Source organism: Dendropsophus ebraccatus, unplaced genomic scaffold, assembly GCF_027789765.1.
Source record: "Dendropsophus ebraccatus isolate aDenEbr1 unplaced genomic scaffold, aDenEbr1.pat pat_scaffold_547_ctg1, whole genome shotgun sequence".
Classification (NCBI taxonomy): Eukaryota; Metazoa; Chordata; class Amphibia; order Anura; family Hylidae; genus Dendropsophus; species Dendropsophus ebraccatus.
The window spans coordinates 66,491-90,514 of record NW_027210148.1 but is presented as its reverse complement, the minus strand read 5'-3'; the positions used below and the strand labels follow the sequence as shown (position 1 = coordinate 90,514).

General features: G+C 55.1%; 1 protein-coding gene across 1 annotated transcript in view; it reads left to right on the top strand.

Moving 5' to 3' along the window:
• The window catches only part of LOC138777287 (TATA box-binding protein-associated factor, RNA polymerase I, subunit C-like), a gene marked incomplete at both ends in the record, with an annotated part of 30,670 nt that extends 8,102 nt beyond the window's left edge, over positions 1 to 22,568 (top strand). Inside the window, 7 exons of the mRNA XM_069956276.1 lie at positions 13,231 to 13,348; positions 15,809 to 15,880; positions 15,951 to 16,086; positions 16,167 to 16,295; positions 16,493 to 16,670; positions 18,718 to 18,855; positions 21,009 to 22,568. Of these exons, the coding sequence (XP_069812377.1) occupies positions 13,231 to 13,348; positions 15,809 to 15,880; positions 15,951 to 16,086; positions 16,167 to 16,295; positions 16,493 to 16,670; positions 18,718 to 18,855; positions 21,009 to 22,568 (2,331 nt within the window). The remainder of the gene's footprint in view (positions 1 to 13,230; positions 13,349 to 15,808; positions 15,881 to 15,950; positions 16,087 to 16,166; positions 16,296 to 16,492; positions 16,671 to 18,717; positions 18,856 to 21,008) is intronic.
• Between the last annotated feature and the right edge of the window lie 1,456 nt (positions 22,569 to 24,024).

Here is a 24,024-nt window from a genome sequence, read left to right as displayed (position 1 = left end):
GATAGAGCAGAGCATGGAGAGGAGGAGCTGGGGGGCTACAGTGTCACATACAGATAGAGCGGAGCATGGAGAGGAGGAGCTGGGGGGCTACAGTGTCACATACAGATAGAGCGGAGCATGGAGAGGAGGAGCTGGGGGGCTACAGTGTCATATACAGATAGAGCGGAGCATGGAGAGGAGGAGCTGGGGGGCTACAGTGTCACATACTACAGAGAGCGGAGCATGGAGAGGAGGAGCTGGGGGGCTACAGTGTCACATACTACAGAGAGCGGAGCATGGAGAGGAGGAGCTGGGAGGCTACAGTGTCACATACTACAGATAGAGCGGAGCATGGAGAGGAGGAGCTGGGGGGCTACAGTGTCACATACAGATAGAGAGGAGCATGGAGAGGGGGAGCTGGGGGGCTACAGTGTCACATACTACAGATAGAGCGGAGCATGGAGAGGGGGAGCTGGGGGGCTACAGTGTCACATACAGATAGAGCGGAGCATGGAGGAGGAGCTGGGGGGCTACAGTGTCACATACAGATAGAGCGGAGCATGGAGAGGAGGAGCTGGGGGGCTACAGTGTCACATACAGATAGAGCGGAGCATGGAGAGGAGGAGCTGGGGGGCTACAGTGTCACATACAGATAGAGCGGAGCATGGAGGAGGAGCTGGGGGGCTACAGTGTCACATACAGATAGAGCGGAGCATGGAGAGGGGGAGCTGGGGGGCTACAGTGTCACATACTACAGATAGAGCGGAGCATGGAGAGGAGGAGCTGGGGGGGGCTACAGTGTCACATACAGATAGAGCGGAGCATGGAGAGGGGGAGCTGGGGGGCTACAGTGTCACATACTACAGATAGAGCGGAGCATGGAGAGGAGGAGCTGGGGGGCTACAGTGTCACATACAGATAGAGCGGAGCATGGAGAGGAGGAGCTGGGGGGCTACAGTGTCATATACAGATAGAGCGGAGCATGGAGAGGAGGAGCTGGGGGGCTACAGTGTCACATACTACAGATAGAGCGGAGCATGGAGAGGAGGAGCTGGGGGGCTACAGTGTCACATACTACAGATAGAGCGGAGCACGGAGAGGAGGAGCTGGGGGGCTACAGTGTCACATACTACAGATAGAGCGGAGCATGGAGAGGAGGAGCTGGGGGGCTACAGTGTCACATACTACAGATAGAGCGGAGCACGGAGAGGAGGAGCTGGGGGGCTACAGTGTCACATACTACAGATAGAGCGGAGCATGGAGAGGAGGAGCTGGGGGGCTACAGTGTCACATACTACAGAGAGCGGAGCATGGAGAGGAGGAGCTGGGAGGCTACAGTGTCACATACAGATAGAGAGGAGCATGGAGAGGGGGAGCTGGGGGGCTACAGTGTCACATACTACAGATAGAGCGGAGCATGGAGAGGGGGAGCTGGGGGGCTACAGTGTCACATACAGATAGAGCGGAGCATGGAGAGGAGGAGCTGGGGGGCTACAGTGTCACATACAGATAGAGCGGAGCATGAAGAGGAGGAGCTGGGGGGCTACAGTGTCACATACAGATAGAGCGGAGCATGGAGAGGAGGAGCTGGGGGGCTACAGTGTCACATACTACAGATTGTCTGCTCATTCTTCTGGGCCTATGGTCACCATTAGATTTGGCGGAGAGGAGACCATTAGAGACGTTTCTCCTTCACCCCCTTCAGTCCGGTTTGCGTCCTCACCGCTCTACAGAGAGTTGTCAGAGAGGTAGCGGGTTAGGCCGGAATAGACCAGACGTTCCAAGAGTTTAGAGATAATAGGGAGATTAGAGACAGGTGGATAGTTGGCCGCACAGGACGGGTACAGGGAGGGTTTATTCAGTAATGCAGAGATGATGACGGAGTGTTTGAAAGTCGGGGGGAAGACGCCAGAGTGGAGGGAGAGGGGGAAGATCTTAGTAAGGTAATAGTGACAACAGGAGAGAGAGACTGGACAAGGTGTGAGGGAATAGGGTCACTAGGGCAGGTGGTGGGGCGAGAGGAGTCTGGAGACTTCCTGCTCTTCCCTCTCAGCCTTTAAACCAGTGAGAGGGAAGAGGAGGAGGAACAGTGAGAGGGAAGAGGAGGAGGAACAGTGAGAGGGAAGAGGAGGAGGAGGAGGAGGAGGAACAGTGAGAGGGAAGAGGAGGAGGAGGAGGAGGAACAGTGAGAGGGAAGAGGAGGAGGAACAGTGAGAGGGAAGAGGAGGAGGAGGAACAGTGAGAGGGAAGAGGAGGAGGAGGAACAGTGAGAGGGAAGAGGAGGAGGAGGAACAGTGAGAGGGAAGAGGAGGAGGAGGAACAGTGAGAGGGAAGAGGAGGAGGAGGAACAGTGAGAGGGAAGAGGAGGAGGAGGAACAGTGAGAGGGAAGAGGAGGAGGAGGAACAGTGAGAGGGAAGAGGAGGAGGAGGAACAGTGAGAGGGAAGAGGAGGAGGAGGAACAGTGAGAGGGAAGAGGAGGAGGAGGAACAGTGAGAGGGAAGAGGAGGAGGAGGAACAGTGAGAGGGAAGAGGAGGAGGAGGAACAGTGAGAGGGAAGAGGAGGAGGAGGAACAGTGAGAGGGAAGAGGAGGAGGAGGAACAGTGAGAGGGAAGAGGAGGAGGAGGAACAGTGAGAGGGAAGAGGAGGAGGAGGAACAGTGAGAGGGAAGAGGAGGAGGAGGAACAGTGAGAGGGAAGAGGAGGAGGAGGAGGAGGAACAGTGAGAGGGAAGAGGAGGAGGAGGAGGAGGAACAGTGAGAGGGAAGAGGAGGAGGAGGAGGAGGAACAGTGAGAGGGAAGAGGAGGAGGAGGAGGAGGAACAGTGAGAGGGAAGAGGAGGAGGAGGAGGAGGAACAGTGAGAGGGAATATGATTACTATTACCTGGGGAATGGGAGATGATCTCCTGGGGGATTGTGTCTATGTGTAGTAGGATGCTAGGTCTTCAGCACAGAGGTTAGTGATGGGTGTCTAGGTCTTCAGCACAGAGGTTAGTGATGGGTGTCTAGGTCTTCAGCACAGAGGTTAGTGATGGGTGGCTAGGTCTTCAGCACAGAGGTTAGTGATGGGTGGCTAGGTCTTCAGCACAGAGGTTAGTGATGGGTGGCTAGGTCTTCAGCACAGAGGTTAGTGATGGGTGGCTAGGTCTTCAGCACAGAGGTTAGTGATGGGTGGCTAGGTCTTCAGCACAGAGGTTAGTGATGGGTGGCTAGGTCTTCAGCACAGAGGTTAGTGATGGGTGGCTAGGTCTTCAGCACAGAGGTTAGTGATGGGTGTCTAGGTCTTCAGCACAGAGGTTAGTGATGGGTGGCTAGGTCTTCAGCACAGAGGTTAGTGATGGGTGTCTAGGTCTTCAGCACAGAGGTTAGTGATGGGTGTCTAGGTCTTCAGCACAGAGGTTAGTGATGGGTGGCTAGGTCTTCAGCACAGAGGTTAGTGATGGGTGGCTAGGTCTTCAGCACAGAGGTTAGTGATGGGTGGCTGAGGTTTGGGTGTAAGGAGAGAGTTGAGGGTATCAGACGTTATGGGATAGAGAAGAGATGAGAGAGGTGTAGTAGGATTGCTTAGCAGAGTGAAGAGCAGAGTAGAAGCTTCTAAGCACGGACTTATAATGGAGAAGGTCGGCTGTTGTCTTGGATTTCCTCCACAGACGTTCCGCGCACCTAGAACACCGTCTAAGAAAAGGAGTTCTGGATGTGTGCCAGGGTGGTGGCCGTCTGTGTCGGGCTGTTTGGGGTATAGGGGGTGCAAGTTTGTCCAGGGTGGTTTTGAGGGTGTGGTGGTATTGTTTGGCAGCCAAATTAGGACAGGAGAGGGAAGAGGTGGGGGGCAATGATGACTGTACGGTATCGAGCAGTTGTTGGGTGTCTACAGCACGTAAGTTCCTATATGTGAGTGAGGTCGGGGTGTCAAGAGGATAAAGGAGAGGAAGTTGTGGTCTGAGAGGTCAGTGGTAAAGTTAGAAAAGTGGGAAACTGGGCAAAGTCTGGAGAAGAGCAGGTCCAGGGTATTCCCCCCCCTTGTGGGTTGGAGAGTCAGAATGCTGGGAGAGGCCGAGGGAGGAGGTTAGAGAGAGACTGAGCGGCTGATGGGGAGATTGGGGTGTTAAATCGCCCATGATTAGAGCCGGAATATCAGAAGATAGAAAGTAAGGAAGCCAGGTAGGGAAGTGATCAAGAAACTTAGTAGGTGAACCAGGGGGGCGATAGATGAGTGCGACTCAGGGGAAATGGAAGGAAAAGTCGTATGGTGTCAACTTCAAGAGGAGAATGAGAGGGAGGGGACGGGGGGAATGAGGGGGAAGGGACGGGGGGAATGAGGGGGAAGGGACACGGGGGGAATGAGGGGGAAGGGACACGGGGGGAATGAGAGGGAGGGGACACGGGGGGAATGAGGGGGAAGGGACACGGGGGGAATGAGGGGGAAGGGACACGGGGGGAATGAGGGGAAGGGACATGGGGGAATGAGGGGGAAGGGACACGGGGGGAATGAGGGGGAAGGGACACGGGGGGAATGAGGGGGAAGGGACACGGGGGGAATGAGGGGGAAGGGACACGGGGGGAATGAGGGGGAAGGGACACGGGGGGAATGAGGGGGAAGGGACACGGGGGGAATGAGGGGGAGGGGAGACGGGGGGGAATGAGGGGGAAGGGAGACGGGGGGGAATGAGGGGGAAGGGAGACGGGGGGGAATGAGGGGGAAGGGAGACGGGGGGAATGAGGGGGAAGGGACGGGGGGGGAATGAGGGGGAAGGGACACGGGGGGAATGAGGGGGAAGGGACGGGGGGGAATGAGGGGGAGGGGACGGGGGGGAATGAGGGGGAAGGGACACGGGGGGAATGAGGGGGAAGGGACACGGGGGGGAATGAGGGGGAAGGGACACGGGGGGGAATGAGGGGGAAGGGACGGGGGGGAATGAGGGGGAGGGGAATGACCTGGTAAGTGCAGTCTGGGGAGAGAAGTACACCCACTCCTCCACCATGTCTGTTATCAGGTCTAGGGGTATGGGAAAGGTGTAAGGGTGGTATTACACGAAACGATTATCGTTCGAAAAATCGTTTAATTGTTGCCTGCTTTTACATGAAATGATTATCGTTCAAATCCGAACAATTTAACGACCAACAAGAAATCGTTGATTGTTTAATAGGATCCGGACCTATTTTTATCATTTGATCATTCGCACATCGTTCGGTGGAATAAGAATTCACAGCTGAACGATCATAAATAACGATCATCGTTTCGTGTACTTGGGCAAACGATTTCGGGTCGTTTGCCTTACCGGTCGTTTAAAATCGTTAGTCGTCGGAAAATTGCTTGGTGTAATAGTACCCTAAGCCACCATGGGTCAGAGCGGCGGGTGAGGCTGTGTCTGTCTGACTCTTGTAGCCAGGTTTCCGTAAGAGCCCGCAGGTCGAGCGATTTATTGATGAACGTATCACGGACTTCTGTGAGTTTGTTACAGACAGACCGGGCGTTCCAGAGAGCAGTTACTAGAGATGGGATCCGGCAAGCAGCGAATCCTGACCAGGTTATGGGGGTTTCTGTAGAAGAGAAGCTGATAGTGATAGAGGGACGACCAGGGTTAGGAGAAATGTCTCCCGCTGCAAGAAGGAGGAGAATTGTGAGAGATAGTAGATGGTTTAGTGACTTATGAGGACGGTTTCTGTGCTGCACCTTGGAGAAACTAAGGTGATGGGGGTTCAGGAAGATAAAGAGTGAGTGTGAACAGTACATGGGTGACGGAAGGAGCGAGCATGCGCAGTACATGGGTATCGGAAGGAGAGAGCGTGCGCAGTACATGGATAACGGAAGGAGCGAGCGTGCGCAGTACATGGGTGACGGAAGGAGCGAGCATGCGCAGTACATGGGTATCGGAAGGAGAGAGCGTGTGCAGTACATGGATAACGGAAGGAGCGAGCGTGCGCAGTACATGGGTGATGGAAGGAGAGAGCGTGCGCAGTACATGGGTGACGGAAGGAGCGAGCGTGCGCAGTACATGGGTGACGGAAGGAGCGAGCGTGCGCAGTACATGGATAACGGAAGGAGCGAGCGTGTGCAGTACATGGGTAACGGAAGGGGAGAGCGTGCGCAGTACATGGGTAACGGAAGGAGAGAGCGTGTGCAGTACATGGGTAACGGAAGGAGAGAGCGTGCGCAGTACATGGGTAACGGAAGGAGAGAGTGCGCAGTACATGGATAACGGAAGGAGCGAGCGTGCGCAGTACATGGATAACGGAAGGAGCGAGCGTGCGCAGTACATGGATAACGGAAGGAGCGAGCGTGCGCAGTACATGGGTGATGGAAGGAGAGAGCGTGCGCAGTACATGGGTGACGGAAGGAGCGAGCGTGCGCAGTACATGGGTGACGGAAGGAGCGAGCGTGCGCAGTACATGGGTGACGGAAGGAGCGAGCGTGCGCAGTACATGGGTAACGGAAGGAGCGAGCGTGCGCAGTACATGGATAACGGAAGGAGCGAGCGTGTGCAGTACATGGGTAACGGAAGGAGAGAGCGTGCGCAGTACATGGGTAACGGAAGGAGAGAGCGTGTGCAGTACATGGGTAACGGAAGGAGAGAGCGTGCGCAGTACATGGGTAACGGAAGGAGAGAGTGCGCAGTACATGGATAACGGAAGGAGCGAGCGTGTGCAGTACATGGATAACGGAAGGAGCGAGCGTGCGCAGTACATGGATGACGGAAGGAGCGAGCGTGCGCAATACATGGGTGATGGAAGGAGAGAGCGTGCGCAGTACATGGGTGACGGAAGGAGCGAGCGTGCGCAGTACATGGGTGACGGAAGGAGCGAGCGTGCGCAGTACATGGGTGACGGAAGGAGCGAGCGTGCGCAGTACATGGGTAACGGAAGGAGCGAGCGTGCGCAGTACATGGATAACGGAAGGAGCGAGCGTGCGCAGTACATGGGTAACGGAAGGAGAGAGCGTGCGCAGTACATGGGTAACGGAAGGAGAGAGCGTGCGCAGTACATGGATAACGGAAGGAGCGAGCGTGCGCAGTACATGGGTGATGGAAGGAGAGAGCGTGCGCAGTACATGGGTGACGGAAGGAGCGAGCGTGCGCAGTACATGGGTGACGGAAGGAGCGAGCGTGCGCAGTACATGGGTAACGGAAGGAGCGAGCGTGCGCAGTACATGGGTGATGGAAGGAGCGAGCGTGCGCAGTACATGGGTGATGGAAGGAGAGAGGGGCTGATGTGGACACAGGGGGATGGGTGGGGGATAGGTGTGTAGATATAGGATTAGCAGGTATAGAGAGATAGAAAGCATGATATAAGTGGTTAGAATACAGGTGCAGTACTCACTGGTCTATGGTCTATGGAATACAGGTGCAGTACTCACTGGTCTATGGAATACAGGTGCAGTACTCACTGGTCTATGGTCTATGGAATACAGGTGCAGTACTCACTGGTCTATGGTCTATGGAATACAGGTGCAGTACTCACTGGTCTATGGTCTATGGAATACAGGTGCAGTACTCACTGGTCTATGGTCTATGGAATACAGGTGCAGTACTCACTGGTCTATGGTCTATGGAATACAGGTGCAGTACTCACTGGTCTATGGTCTATGGAATACAGGTGCAGTACTCACTGGTCTATGGTCTATGGAATACAGGTGCAGTACTCACTGGTCTATGGTCTATGGAATACAGGTGCAGTACTCACTGGTCTATGGTGTATGGAATACAGGTGCAGTACTCACTGGTCTATGGTGTATGGAATACAGGTGCAGTACTCACTGGTCTATGGAATACAGGTGCAGTACTCACTGGTCTATGGTCTATGGAATACAGGTGCAGTACTCACTGGTCTATGGTGTATGGAATACAGGTGCAGTACTCACTGGTCTATGGTCTATGGAATACAGGTGCAGTACTCACTGGTCTATGGTGTATGGAATACAGGTGCAGTACTCACTGGTCTATGGTCTATGGAATACAGGTGCAGTACTCACTGGTGTATGGTGTATGGAATACAGGTGCAGTACTCACTGGTGTATGGTCTATGGAATACAGGTGCAGTACTCACTGGTCTATGGTGTATGGAATACAGGTGCAGTACTCACTGGTCTATGGAATACAGGTGCAGTACTCACTGGTCTATGGTCTATGGAATACAGGTGCAGTACTCACTGGTCTATGGTCTATGGAATACAGGTGCAGTACTCACTGGTCTATGGTCTATGGAATACAGGTGCAGTACTCACTGGTCTATGGTCTATGGAATACAGGTGCAGTACTCACTGGTCTATGGTGTATGGAATACAGGTGCAGTACTCACTGGTCTATGGTGTATGGAATACAGGTGCAGTACTCACTGGTCTATGGTGTATGGAATACAGGTGCAGTACTCACTGGTCTATGGTCTATGGAATACAGGTGCAGTACTCACTGGTCTATGGTGTATGGAATACAGGTGCAGTACTCACTGGTCTATGGAATACAGGTGCAGTACTCACTGGTCTATGGTCTATGGAATACAGGTGCAGTACTCACTGGTCTATGGTCTATGGAATACAGGTGCAGTACTCACTGGTCTATGGTCTATGGAATACAGGTGCAGTACTCACTGGTCTATGGTGTATGGAATACAGGTGCAGTACTCACTGGTCTATGGTCTATGGAATACAGGTGCAGTACTCACTGGTGTATGGTGTATGGAATACAGGTGCAGTACTCACTGGTGTATGGTCTATGGAATACAGGTGCAGTACTCACTGGTCTATGGTGTATGGAATACAGGTGCAGTACTCACTGGTCTATGGAATACAGGTGCAGTACTCACTGGTCTATGGTCTATGGAATACAGGTGCAGTACTCACTGGTCTATGGTCTATGGAATACAGGTGCAGTACTCACTGGTCTATGGTCTATGGAATACAGGTGCAGTACTCACTGGTCTATGGTGTATGGAATACAGGTGCAGTACTCACTGGTCTATGGTCTATGGAATACAGGTGCAGTACTCACTGGTCTATGGTCTATGGAATACAGGTGCAGTACTCACTGGTCTATGGTCTATGGAATACAGGTGCAGTACTCACTGGTCTATGGTGTATGGAATACAGGTGCAGTACTCACTGGTCTATGGTCTATGGAATACAGGTGCAGTACTCACTGGTGTATGGTGTATGGAATACAGGTGCAGTACTCACTGGTGTATGGTCTATGGAATACAGGTGCAGTACTCACTGGTCTATGGTGTATGGAATACAGGTGCAGTACTCACTGGTCTATGGAATACAGGTGCAGTACTCACTGGTCTATGGTCTATGGAATACAGGTGCAGTACTCACTGGTCTATGGTCTATGGAATACAGGTGCAGTACTCACTGGTCTATGGTCTATGGAATACAGGTGCAGTACTCACTGGTCTATGGTCTATGGAATACAGGTGCAGTACTCACTGGTCTATGGTGTATGGAATACAGGTGCAGTACTCACTGGTCTATGGTGTATGGAATACAGGTGCAGTACTCACTGGTTTTTCCTCAGAGGTTTCCTTATGGTTTCCTTCTGGTCTCATTCTCAAGTGGTCACTTATGAGGTCACGAACGATGGAGTATTCAAAAGACCAGTGTGCCCACTCTTAGGGTGCGTTTACACAGAGAGATTTATCTGACAGATTTTTGAAGCCAAAGCCAGGAACAGACTATAAACAGGGAACAGGTCATAAAGGAAAGACTGGGATTTCTCCTCTTTTCAAAATCCATTCCTGGCTTTGGCTTCCAAAATCTGTCAGATTAATGGTGCATTTACACAGAGATTAGATATTATATATAGACACACACACGTCACTCATAAATGTCCCAGTTTTCCCAAGTGTAAAAACTCCAAACAGACAAATGTTTTTCTGCAGATCTATCACTTCCCTCGTCAGTATTCTCTTCTTCTGTCCCAACGTGTTTCGGCAGCCTCTCCTCAGGGGCCTTGCTGCTTGGTTCTTTTGGATATATGGGCCATTTCTTATGCTGGTGCAGCTCAGATGATGGCCGTGCACTGCTCCATCCCGTGTCTGGCTATCACACACACACACATATATATATATATATATATATATATATATATATATTACTGCTCAGGACCTGCCCCTCTCTTACTGACGCTTCCTTCCACCTATCCAAACATTGGCAGGAGGTCCCCATCTTAGGGCGTCCAGACACTGTGCCTTCCATTTGTTGCCTGGTTACTGATACAATTTGCGGTGACAATTGTCCTTCCTCTTCCGTCCTCAGCAGCAGCAGCACAGGATCTCTCATACATAGGGCGGCAGAGGTGAAAGGGCGGCTGAGCTGAAGCTGCTTGGTCTGAGCCACGGAACTCAAGTCTGTAATGTTTCACAAATGTGTTGGATGACCAAGATGCTGTTCTAGCGGGGGCTGGGCCGGGGTTAGCGGGGGCCGGGCCGGGGTTAGCGGGGGCCGGGGTTAGCGGGGGCTGGGGTAGCCTGTGCTTTGATCAGGTACCTGTAGCCCAGCTTCTCTATAACAGCTAGAAATCTTCTCCATCTTGAGAATGAGGCTCTTACATCCTTAGTTCCTGCTCCTCAACGACCAAAGGAAACAATGCACCAATGACATCACAGGGCGGGGTTATATACAGGTTACAGCCGCCATTACACAGTATTATGCACCAATGACATCACAGGGCGGGGTTATATACAGGTTACAGCCGCCATTACACAGTATTATGCACCAATGACATCACAGGGCGGGGTTATATACAGGTTACAGCCGCCATTACACAGTATTATGCACCAATGACATCACAGGGCGGGGTTATATACAGGTTACAGCCGCCATTACATAGTATTATGCACCAATGACATCACAGGGCGGGGTTATATACAGGTTACAGCCGCCATTACACAGTATTATGCACCAATGACATCACAGGGCGGGGTTATATACAGGTTACAGCCGCCATTACACAGTATTATGCACCAATGACATCACAGGGCGGGGTTATATACAGGTTACAGCCGCCATTACATAGTATTATGCACCAATGACATCACAGGGCGGGGTTATATACAGGTTACAGCCGCCATTACACAGTATTATGCACCAATGACATCACAGGGCGGGGTTATATACAGGTTACAGCCGCCATTACACAGTATTATGCACCAATGACATCACAGGGTGGGGTTATATACAGGTTACAGCCGCCATTACACAGTATTCTGCACCAATGACATCACAGGGCGGGGTTATATACAGGTTACAGCCGCCATTACATAGTATTATGCACCAATGACATCACAGGGCGGGGTTATATACAGGTTACAGCCGCCATTACATAGTATTATGCACCAATGACATCACAGGGCGGGGTTATATACAGGTTACAGCCGCCATTACACAGTATTATGCACCAATGACATCACAGGGCGGGGTTATATACAGGTTACAGCCGCCATTACACAGTATTATGCACCAATGACATCACAGGGCGGGGTTATATACAGGTTACAGCCGCCATTACACAGTATTATGCACCAATGACATCACAGGGCGGGGTTATATACAGGTTACAGCCGCCATTACACAGTATAATGCACCAATGACATCACAGGGCGGGGTTATATACAGGTTACAGCCGCCATTACACAGTATTATGCACCAATGACATCACAGGGCGGGGTTATATACAGGTTACAGCCGCCATTACACAGTATTATGCACCAATGACATCACAGGGCGGGGTTATATACAGGTTACAGCCGCCATTACACAGTATTATGCACCAATGACATCACAGGGCGGGGTTATATACAGGTTACAGCCGCCATTACACAGTATTATGCACCAATGACATCACAGGGCGGGGTTATATACAGGTTACAGCCGCCATTACACAGTATTATGCACCAATGACATCACAGGGCGGGGTTATATACAGGTTACAGCCGCCATTACACAGTATTATGCACCAATGACATCACAGGGCGGGGTTATATACAGGTTACAGCCGCCATTACACAGTATTATGCACCAATGACATCACAGGGCGGGGTTATATACAGGTTACAGCCGCCATTACACAGTATTATGCACCAATGACATCACAGGGCGGGGTTATATACAGGTTACAGCCGCCATTACACAGTATTATGCACCAATGACATCACAGGGCGGGGTTATATACAGGTTACAGCCGCCATTACACAGTATTATGCACCAATGACATCACAGGGCGGGGTTATATACAGGTTACAGCCGCCATTACACAGTATTATGCACCAATGACATCACAGGGCGGGGTTATATACAGGTTACAGCCGCCATTACACAGTATTATGCACCAATGACATCACAGGGCGGGGTTATATACAGGTTACAGCCGCCATTACACAGTATTATGCACCAATGACATCACAGGGCGGGGTTATATACAGGTTACAGCCGCCATTACACAGTATTATGCACCAATGACATCACAGGGCGGGGTTATATACAGGTTACAGCCGCCATTACACAGTATTATGCACCAATGACATCACAGGGCGGGGTTATATACAGGTTACAGCCGCCATCACACAGTATTATGCACCAATGACATCACAGGGCGGGGTTATATACAGGTTACAGCCGCCATCACACAGTATTATGCACCAATGACATCACAGGGCGGGGTTATATACAGGTTACAGCCGCCATCACACAGTATTATGCACCAATGACATCACAGGGCGGGGTTATATACAGGTTACAGCCGCCATTACACAGTATTATGCACCAATGACATCACAGGGCGGGGTTATATACAGGTTACAGCCGCCATTACACAGTATTATGCACCAATGACATCACAGGGCGGGGTTATATACAGGTTACAGCCGCCATTACACAGTATTATGCACCAATGACATCACAGGGCGGGGTTATATACAGGTTACAGCCGCCATTACACAGTATTATGCACCAATGACATCACAGGGCGGGGTTATATACAGGTTACAGCCGCCATTACACAGTATTATGCACCAATGACATCACAGGGCGGGGTTATATACAGGTTACAGCCGCCATTACACAGTATTATGCACCAATGACATCACAGGGCGGGGTTATATACAGGTTACAGCCGCCATTACACAGTATTATGCACCAATGACATCACAGGGCGGGGTTATATACAGGTTACAGCCGCCATTACTCTGCTAGGCTACATATATATAATACTGTGTGAGTGTATATACAGGTTACAGCCACCATTACTCTATCCCCCCCGCAGTCCTCCTCGGCCTTCGCTCCTCTTACCATTTGGCTTCCTGGAATTTCTCTCCTGAGGATCCACCCAAACCTCTAAGTGTCCTGAGGACGAGGACCCCGAGCACCTGCATCACTGCCAGGTAAGTACCATTATACCCGGGGGGAGGGGGTGCATCACTGCCAGGTAAGTACCATTATACCTGGGGGGAGGGGGTGCATCACTACCAGGTAAGTACCATTATACCCGGGGGGAGGGGGTGCATCACTGCCAGGTAAGTACCATTATACCCGGGGGTGCATCACTGCCAGGTAAGTACCATTATACCCGGGGGGAGGGGGTGCATCACTGCCAGGTAAGTACCATTATACTCGGGGAGGGGGATACATCACTGCCACTAAACGGGCAGATGATATAGAGAATTGGCTGAGGCGCAATAACACCCGGATCTTGGGCCTCCCGGAGCGTGCGGAGAGCGATAACCGTGAGGCGCCTTTATGGAGCGCTGACTGCGGAATCTATTCCCTGGTGCAGAGTTCTCAGCAGCGTTCAACATTGAGAGGGCGCACTGCGTTCCCACCAGACCTCCCCGCCCAGAGCCATGCCGAGACCGGTCCTGGCCAGACGCCTGAGTAGCCGTGATAGAGACGCTGCACACCACTTACCACAAGGGGAAACTCTTTCCAGAACACTCCATCATTTTCTCTGCCTCCCTACAATAGACCCGGCCTCTTATACTTCACTTAAGGCCGACTCTGCGAGCACCAAATTCCTTATGCTATGTCTAAGCCGGCAGGACTGGGTGAACACGCTGGGCAGGCCGCCCCCTCCTTGGCGTACTGCATTTACCAGAAGGACAGTATAACCATTGCCATTATAGCAGGGAGGGCCGAACCTGAGGATGACCCTTGTGCCTAGAGCCAATTCCCCTCCATCACGGGACGCTACTATACGCCTGCTCTATGGTATTAGGCCCCTGGTGCTCCCACAGGCTATACGGAAGCTTGGTATCTCCTGCAGAGGCTTCATTATTGGCGACCTCCCTCTCCTCCCCCATCCTCATGTTTGTTTTCTCTTTTCCAACCATTCTCCCGTTCCTCTTTCCCTTGTCATGCTCCTCTTTTCCTGTGGTCAGATCCTCAGCCCCTGTATACTCTACTATATACTCCTCAGCCCATGTATACTCCTGTGGGGGCTCCTCTGTGTGTGTGTGGGGGGGGGGGGGGTGGAGAGCTCCATGGAGCCGGGGTTGGACGTGGAGGCGGAGGGCCCCATAGAGTCGGGGTTGGACGCGGAGAGCTCTGTGGAGCCGGGGTTGGACGTGGAGGCGGAGGGCCCCGTAGAGTCGGGGTTGGACGCGGAGAGCTCTGTGGAGCCGGGGTTGGACGTGGAGGCGGAGGGCCCCGTAGAGTCGGGGTTGGACGCGGAGAGCTCCGTGGAGCCGGGGTTGGACGTGGAGGCGGAGGGCCCCGTAGAGTCGGGGTTGGACGCGGAGAGCTCTGTGGAGCCGGGGTTGGACGTGGAGGCGGAGGGCCCCGTAGAGTCGGGGTTGGACGCGGAGAGCTCTGTGGAGCCGGGGTTGGACGTGGAGGCGGAGGGCCCCGTAGAGTCGGGGTTGGACGCGGAGAGCTCTGTGGAGCCGGGGTTGGATGCTACACTATTCTGCTCACCAGGGGCAAAGATCACAAAATCAGAGACTTTAGAGAGATTCAATGGATTCTAGAAAAAAAAAAAATGCTTGTACCCAATGTCAATATGGATTCCGATCATTAAAGAATCCGAAGATCTAGTCACTCAATGGCTGCCCCACCAGCTGGGGGTCTCTCTCTTTTCTCTGCTTGGTACAGGTGATGTGTCAGTCTCCTGGGCTGTACAGTCTCGGGTATCATTATCCAATTGCTCTGGTGTTTGGTGACATCACTGATGCCCAGACTGACACCACCAGTGCCTCTAGCTTTACCCTGCGGTCACTGTTGTGCTCAGCGGGATTCCTCCTGTGAGGCTGTGCCGGACTGTGACGTAGAGGGATTCCTCCTGTGAGGCTGTGCCGGACTGTGACGTAGAGGGATTCCACCCGTGAGGTTGTGCCGGACTGTGACGTTGTAGAGGGATTCCACACTTGGCGGTTGTGCTGGGGGTTCGGACCCCTCTCGGCTGCGGTGGTTGTGCTGGGGGTTCGGACCCCTCTCGGCTGCGGCGGTTGTGCTGGGGGTTCGGACCCCTCTCGGCTGCGGCGGTTGTGCTGGGGGTTCGGACCCCTCTCGGCTGCGGCGGTTGTGCTGGGGGTTCGGACCCCTCTCGGCTGCGGCGGTTGTGCTGGGGGTTCGGACCGCTCTCGGCTGCGGCGGTTGTGCTGGGGGTTCGGACCCCTCTCGGCTGCGGCGGTTGTGCTGGGGGTTCGGACCCCTCTCGGCTGCGGCGGTTGTGCTGGGGGTTCGGACCCCTCTCGGCTGCGGCGGTTGTGCTGGGGGTTCGGACCCCTCTCGGCTGCGGCGGTTGTGCTGGGGGTTCGGACCCCTCTCGGCTGCGGCGGTTGTGCTGGGGGTTCGGACCCCTCTCGGCTGCGGCTTCTTCTCTATCAGCTTCTCCTCTTGTCTTGCAGCCCCCACATGCCGGCAGAGCTGTGTGTGTGCACGGAGAGTGGGACCCTGTACCTGTGGGACGTGGAGATGGGGTGAGGACCCTGGGTATAGGGGGGCTCGGGTCACCCCCGCTGCAGATGGTAACTCTTGTCTTCCTGGCAGGTTACAGCGGGTGCGGCAGGACCCAGAGAACTTGGTCTTTCGGGATGACGCCTCCTGGCGGTGGAGCGACTTCACCTCCCATCCCCGGGTGCTGACACTGGCTGACAGAACGGGGGTCCAGCTGGTGGATGTCAGGGTGAGTGCCGCCATTGTCAGGTGTCTCTTCTGCAGGAAGCCGCGGAACTTGCGCCATATTTAACCTTTTCTCACCACCAGGTTCCTAATTCAGAGGGACGGGACCTGTTCCGTATTGGGCAGGAATCGGTATATCAGTGCGGAGAACGGGTGATACTGCCCCGGTGCCTGCGGGAGACCAACCCGGTGTACAGCCTGGTGACCACCCAGGTACTGAGCGACCCGACCACTGCTCTACAGGAGGGGGGATGTGTGTGTGTGTGTATGTATATATATATATATATATAATCTCCCCATTCTGTGTAGGTATACAGCAGTGTATTATATACTTATATACTACACTGATATTATACAGGGGGAGGATGAGTGTGTATATAGGTATATACCCTCTCTCTCTCTCTCCTCAGTTCTCTCTGTATATCATGGATGAGCGCTTTCCTCTGGTCCCGCTGGTGAAGTGGGATCACATGTTGGAGGAGCCGCCTGTGTACGTCTCTGCCGTTCCTGGAGCTGCCGGTGACGACTTCCACAAGCTCCTGCTCGGCACTCAGCACAGTCAGGAGACCCTGATGGTGCAGTACTCAGGTATGTGGCCGACGGGCCCGCCCTCTGCTCCTCAGTCCTGTGCCCGGTCTGGTAGGGTCCTGTGCCCGGTCTGGTAGGGTCCTGTCAGTCCTGTGCCCGGTCTGGTAGGGTCCTGTCAGTCCTGTGCCCGGTCTGGTAGGGTCCTGTCAGTCCTGTGCCCGGTCTGGTAGGGTCCTGTCAGTCCTGTGCCCGGTCTGGTAGGGTCCTGTCAGTCCTGTGCCCGGTCTGGTAGGGTCCTGTCAGTCCTGTGCCCGGTCTGGTAGGGTCCTGTCAGTCCTGTGCCCGGTCTGGTAGGGTCCTGTCAGTCCTGTGCCCGGTCTGGTAGGGTCCTGTCAGTCCTGTGCCCGGTCTGGTAGGGTCCTGTCAGTCCTGTGCCCGGTCTGGTAGGGTCCTGTCAGTCCTGTGCCCGGTCTGGTAGGGTCCTGTCAGTCCTGTGCCCGGTCTGGTAGGGTTCTGTCAGTCCTGTGCCCGGTCTGGTAGGGTCCTGTCAGTCCTGTGCCCGGTCTGGTAGGGTCCTGTGCCCGGTCTGGTAGGGTCCTGTCAGTCCTGTGCCCGGTCTGGTAGGGTCCTGTGCCCGGTCTGGTAGGGTCCTGTCAGTCCTGTGCCCGGTCTGGTAGGGTCCTGTCAGTCCTGTGCCCGGTCTGGTAGGGTCCTGTCAGTCCTGTGCCCGGTCTGGTAGGGTTCTGTCAGTCCTGTGCCCGGTCTGGTAGGGTCCTGTCAGTCCTGTGCCCGGTCTGGTAGGGTCCTGTGCCCGGTCTGGTAGGGTCCTGTGCCCGGTCTGGTAGGGTCCTGTGCCCGGTCTGGTAGGGTCCTGTCAGTCCTGTGCCCGGTCTGGTAGGGTCCTGTCAGTCCTATGCCCGGTCTGGTAGGGTCCTGTCAGTCCTGTGCCCGGTCTGGTAGGGTCTTGTCAGTCCTGTGCCCGGTCTGGTAGGGTCCTGTCAGTCCTGTGCCCGGTCTGGTAGGGTCCTGTCAGTCCTGTGCCCGGTCTGGTAGGGTCCTGTCAGTCCTGTGCCCGGTCTGGTAGGGTCCTGTCAGTCCTGTGCCCGGTCTGGTAGGGTCCTGTCAGTCCTGTGCCCTGTCTGGTAGGGTCCTGTCAGTCCTGTGCCCGGTCTGGTAGGGTCCTGTGCCCGGTCTGGTAGGGTCCTGTCAGTCCTGTGCCCGGTCTGGTAGGGTCCTGTCAGTCCTGTGCCCGGTCTGGTAGGGTCCTGTCAGTCCTGTGCCCGGTCTGGTAGGGTCCTGTCAGTCCTATGCCCGGTCTGGTAGGGTCCTGTCAGTCCTGTGCCCGGTCTGGTAGGGTCCTGTCAGTCCTGTGCCCGGTCTGGTAGGGTCCTGTCAGTCCTGTGCCCGGTCTGGTAGGGTCCTGTGCCCGGTCTGGTAGGGTCCTGTCAGTCCTGTGCCCGGTCTGGTAGGGTCCTGTGCCCGGTCTGGTAGGGTCCTGTCAGTCCTGTGCCCGGTCTGGTAGGGTCTTGTCAGTCCTGTGCCCGGTCTGGTAGGGTCCTGTCAGTCCTGTGCCCGGTCTGGTAGGGTCCTGTCAGTCCTGTGCCCGGTCTGGTAGGGTCCTGTCAGTCCTGTGCCCGGTCTGGTAGGGTCCTGTCAGTCCTGTGCCCGGTCTGGTAGGGTCCTGTCAGTCCTGTGCCCGGTCTGGTAGGGTCCTGTCAGTCCTGTGCCCGGTCTGGTAGGGTCCTGTCAGTCCTGTGCCCGGTCTGGTAGGGTCCTGTCAGTCCTGTGCCCGGTCTGGTAGGGTCCTGTGCCCGGTCTGGTAGGGTCCTGTCAGTCCTGTGCCCGGTCTGGTAGGGTCCTGTGCCCGGTCTGGTAGGGTCTTGTCAGTCCTGTGCCCGGTCTGGTAGGGTCCTGTCAGTCCTGTGCCCGGTCTGGTAGGGTTCTGTCAGTCCTATGCCCGGTCTGGTAGGGTCCTGTCAGTCCTGTGCCCGGTCTGGTAGGGTCCTGTCAGTCCTGTGCCCGGTCTGGTACGGTCCTGTCAGTCCTGTGCCCGGTCTGGTAGGGTCCTGTCAGTCCCGCTCCTCCCGTTCCCTCTGTTGTGTTACAGGTGGCGGCTCTCGCTCTTGTCGGCTGCATCTTCCGGCCGTCTATCTACCCCGGATCGCTGAGTCTCTTAATCATCTGGATCCGCTACTGCCCCATCACCAGGACATGGTGCTTCCCCGGTTGCAGTCTCCGCTGGCAGGTCAGTAACCTCCATACCTCCTGTACTCGCTCCTCCCAGTGGTTGTGCTGTGCGCTCGCTCCTCCCAGTGGTTGTGCTGTGTGCTCGCTCTCCGCTCTCTCTCCTGCTGGTGTTACTGTGCGCTCAATCTCCGCTCTCTCTCTCTCCTAGTGGTTGTGCTGTGCGCTCAATCTCCGCTCTCTCTCTCTCTCTCCCAGTGGTTGTGCTGTGCGCTCAATCTCCGCTCTCTCTCTCTCCCAGTGGTTGTGCTGTGCGCTCAATCTCCGCTCTCTCTCTCTCCCAGTGGTTGTGCTGTGCGCTCGCTCCTCCTGGTGGTTGTGCTGTGTGCTCGCTCTCCGCTCTCTCTCCTGCTGGTGTTACTGTGCGCTCAATCTCCGCTCTCTCTCTCCCGGTGGTTGTGCTGTGCGCTCAATCTCCGCTCTCTCTCTCCCAGTGGTTGTGCTGTGCGCTCAATCTCCGCTCTCTCTCTCCTGGTGGTTGTGCTGTGCGCTCAATCTCCGCTCTCTCTCTCTCCCAGTGGTTGTGCGGTGCGCTCGCTCCTCCTGGTGGTTGTGCTGTGCGCTCACTCTCCGCTCTCTCTCTCCCAGTGGTTGTGCTGTGCGCTCACTCTCCGCTCTCTCTCTCCCAGTGGTTGTGCTGTGCGCTCACTCTCCGCTCTCTCTCTCCCAGTGGTTGTGCTGTGCGCTCACTCTCCGCTCTCTCTCTCCCAGTGGTTGTGCTGTGCGCTCACTCTCCGCTCTCTCTCTCCCAGTGGTTGTGCTGTGCGCTCAATCTCCGCTCTCTCTCTCCTGGTGGTTGTGCTGTGCGCTCAATCTCCGCTCTCTCTCTCTCCCAGTGGTTGTGCGGTGCGCTCGCTCCTCCTGGTGGTTGTGCTGTGCGCTCACTCTCCGCTCTCTCTCTCCCAGTGGTTGTGCTGTGCGCTCACTCTCCGCTCTCTCTCCTGCTGGTGTTACTGTGCGCTCAATCTCCGCTCTCTCTCTCCCGGTGGTTGTGCTGTGCGCTCAATCTCCGCTCTCTCTCTCCCAGTGGTTGTGCTGTGCGCTCAATCTCCGCTCTCTCTCTCTCCCAGTGGTTGTGCTGTGCGCTCACTCTCCGCTCTCTCTCTCCCGGTGGTTGTGCTGTGCGCTCAATCTCCGCTCTCTCTCTCCCAGTGGTTGTGCTGTGCGCTCACTCTCCGCTCTCTCTCTCCCGGTGGTTGTGCTGTGCGCTCACTCTCCGCTCTCTCTCTCCCAGTGGTTGTGCTGTGCGCTCAATCTCCGCTCTCTCTCTCTCTCTCCCAGTGGTTGTGCTGTGCGCTCAATCTCCGCTCTCTCTCTCTCCCAGTGGTTGTGCTGTGCGCTCACTCTCCGCTCTCTCTCCTGCTGGTGTTACTGTGCGCTCAATCTCCGCTCTCTCTCTCCCGGTGGTTGTGCTGTGCGCTCACTCTCCGCTCTCTCTCTCCCGGTGGTTGTGCTGTGCGCTCACTCTCCGCTCTCTCTCTCCCAGTGGTTGTGCTGTGCGCTCAATCTCCGCTCTCTCTCTCTCCCAGTGGTTGTGCTGTGCGCTCACTCTCCGCTCTCTCTCTCCCAGTGGTTGTGCTGTGCGCTCAATCTCCGCTCTCTCTCTCTCCCAGTGGTTGTGCTGTGCGCTCGCTCCTCCTGGTGGTTGTGCTGTGTGCTCGCTCTCCGCTCTCTCTCCTGCTGGTGTTACTGTGCGCTCAATCTCCGCTCTCTCTCTCCTGGTGGTTGTGCTGTGCGCTCAATCTCCGCTCTCTCTCTCTCCCAGTGGTTGTGCGGTGCGCTCGCTCCTCCTGGTGGTTGTGCTGTGCGCTCACTCTCCGCTCTCTCTCTCCCAGTGGTTGTGCTGTGCGCTCACTCTCCGCTCTCTCTCTCCCGGTGGTTGTGCTGTGCGCTCAATCTCCGCTCTCTCTCTCTCCCAGTGGTTGTGCTGTGCGCTCGCTCCTCCTGGTGGTTGTGCTGTGCGCTCACTCTCCGCTCTCTCTCTCCCAGTGGTTGTGCTGTGCGCTCACTCTCCGCTCTCTCTCTCCCAGTGGTTGTGCTGTGCGCTCACTCTCCGCTCTCTCTCTCTCCCAGTGGTTGTGCTGTGCGCTCACTCTCCGCTCTCTCTCTCCCAGTGGTTGTGCTGTGCGCTCACTCTCCGCTCTCTCCCGGCAGGTTTGGCGGCTGCTTCCCCTGAATCGGCTGGAGGTTACTTGCTGGTTTTCCAGGTAACAGCTGCCGGTGATCTCTTCATCCAGAAACTCTCTCAGGAGGCAGCTGATGCATCAGGGGGAGCTTGTGGCACTAGGGTAGTGTCCCCTGTGCCTGACTCCGCCCCTGAGGAGCTGGTGGATGACTCCTCCCACCCGTCAATCCTTGAGGAGGAGGCTGTAGGCTGCAGGACTGGGTCTGATCACTTGGGGTGTCCATCTCCCAGCAGTCTCCGCTCTGACCGCCTCTGCAGGTGGCTCTATGAGGTGTACAGCACCTGCGCCTGGGGAAGGGCCGCTCCCCGGCCACGAATCCACAAGCTCTCCCTGCGAGAGAGAAAACGTGACTGCTCCAAGGAAGTGTCCGAACTGCGGGAGCGTCTGCGGGAGAGTATGAGGCAGGGAGGGCTGGTCCCCACAGCGGTGACCACCACACGCCCCAGGATGGAGGAGACCACCACACGCCCCAGGATGGAGGAGACCACCACACGCCCCAGGATGGAGGAGACCACCACACGCCCCAGGATGGAGGAGACCACCACACGCCCCAGGATGGAGGAGACCACCACACGCCCCAGGATGGAGGAGACCACCACACGCCCCAGGATGGAGGAGACCACCACACGCCCCAGGATGGAGGAGACCACCACACGCCCCAGGATGGAGGAGACCACCACACGCCCCAGGATGGAGGAGACCACCACACGCCCCAGGATGGAGGAGACCACCACACGCCCCAGGATGGAGGAGACCACCACACGCCCCAGGATGGAGGTCATCCACACTCACTACTGGAAGGAGCCACTCAGTGAGCGTCTGACTGCGTCCTGGGAGGGGAGACTGGAGCTGTGGTGGGACGACCAGCTGGGGACCAACAAGGAGAGGAAGATCCAGGCGCTGAGAGAAAAGCGTCGGAGGCAGAAGCTGCTGCGAGGCCGGAGAGTGAGCACCCTGTCCGGGAGCTTCACCTCCTCCATCACCTCAGACCCTGCAGAGATAGAGCCCTGCTCCCCGCGCTCAGGTGACAGCGCCCCGCTGCCAGACTCCGACCAGGACCTCCCGACAGCACCATCCACCAGTCAGGACACCTCCCAAGTAACCGCCACCTCAAGCCGCTCCCTGATCCAATCCCATATAGTCTCCTCACAGTCTCTACGAGCCAAAGGGATCCCGCAGGAGAGGCGCCAGACGCTGCGAGACTTCCTCTCCTCATTAGGAGACCGCTTCACGCCCCAACCCACTCAAACATTTACAAATTCCCAGGCACTCTCGCAGGCCCAGGCTGTCTCGCAGGCCCAGGCTGTCCCCCAATCCCAGGCGGTCTCGCAGGCCCAGGCTGTGCCCCAATCCCAGGCTGTCTCGCAGGCCCAGGCTCTCCCCCAATCCCAGGCTGTCTCACAGGCCCAGGCTGTCTCGCAGGCCCAGGCTGTGCCCCAATCCCAGGCTGTCTCGCAGGCCCAGGCTCTCCCCCAATCCCAGGCACTCTCGCAGTCCCAGGGTCTCTCCCAGCGTTCCCAGCCTCCAAGTAAGAGGTCTCGGATGGGATTTTGAGTTGATCAGAACCCCCCTCCCCCACAGTGGCAGCTCTGGCCGTCCTGCTGCCCCCGACATCCTGACATCTCACTATGATGCACATTGCTGAAGATTCCATGTGACTACAGATGGTAGAATTGTGATTGCAGCTCTGGATGTGACCTGCCCGATCATGTGACTGCTGAATGCTTTTCTGTATACAAATAAAAATATACAAAAGGTAACAACGTCCGGGCGTCGTATATACAAAAGGTAACAGCGTCCGGGCGTGGTATATACAAAAGGTAACAGCGTCCGGGCGTGGTATATACAAAAGGTAACAGCGTCCGGGCGTGGTATATACAAAAGGTAACAGCGTCCGGGCGTGGTATATACAAAAGGTAACAGCGTCCGGGCGTGGTATATACAAAAGGTAACAGCGTCCGGGCGTGGTATATACAAAAGGTAACAGCGTCCGGGCGTGGTATATACAAAAGGTAACAGCGTCCGGGCGTGGTATATACAAAAGGTAACGGCGTCCGGGCGTGGTATATACGAAAGGTAACAACGTCCGGGCGTCTTATATACAAAAGGTAACAACGTCCGGGCGTGGTATATACAAAAGGTAACGGCGTCTGGGCGTGGTATATACAAAAGGTAACGGCGTCCGGGCGTGGTATATACAAAAGGTAACGGCGTCTGGGCGTGGTATATACAAAAGGTAACGGCGTCCGGGCGTGGTATATACAAAAGGTAACGGCGTCCGGGCGTGGTATATACAAAAGGTAACAACGTCCGGGCGTGGTATATACAAAAGGTAACAGCGTCCGGGCGTGGTATATACAAAAGGTAACAGCGTCCGGGCGTGGTATATACAAAAGGTAACAACGTCCGGGCGTGGTATATACAAAAGGTAACAGCGTCCGGGCGTGGTATATACAAAAGGTAACAGCGTCCGGGCGTGGTATATACAAAAGGTAACAGCGTCCGGGCGTGGTATATACAAAAGGTAACAGCGTCCGGGCGTGGTATATACAAAAGGTAACGGCGTCCGGGCGTGGTATATACGAAAGGTAACAGCTTCCGGGCGTGGTATATACAAAAGGTAACAGCGTCCGGGCGTGGTATATACAAAAGGTAACAGCGTCCGGGCGTGGTATATACAAAAGGTAACACTTTACATCATGGCAGTAACATAGCAGCAACGTTTCAACCTATGGGGTCTTTCTCAAGCTGATACAGTATACAGATGTGATTGGCTATATGTTGAGTATACAGATGTGATTGGCTATATGTTGAGTATATATACATGTGGAGCTATAGATGTTGAGTATATATACATGTGGAGCTAACAGGTTACAACATAAAACTCATGTATTTTATTAACCCTTACACCACCACCAGTGTAAAGTGAAGTTCCATATTAAAATGGCAGACATTGCCAGGACTTGCATCCAGCCGGCTCCACG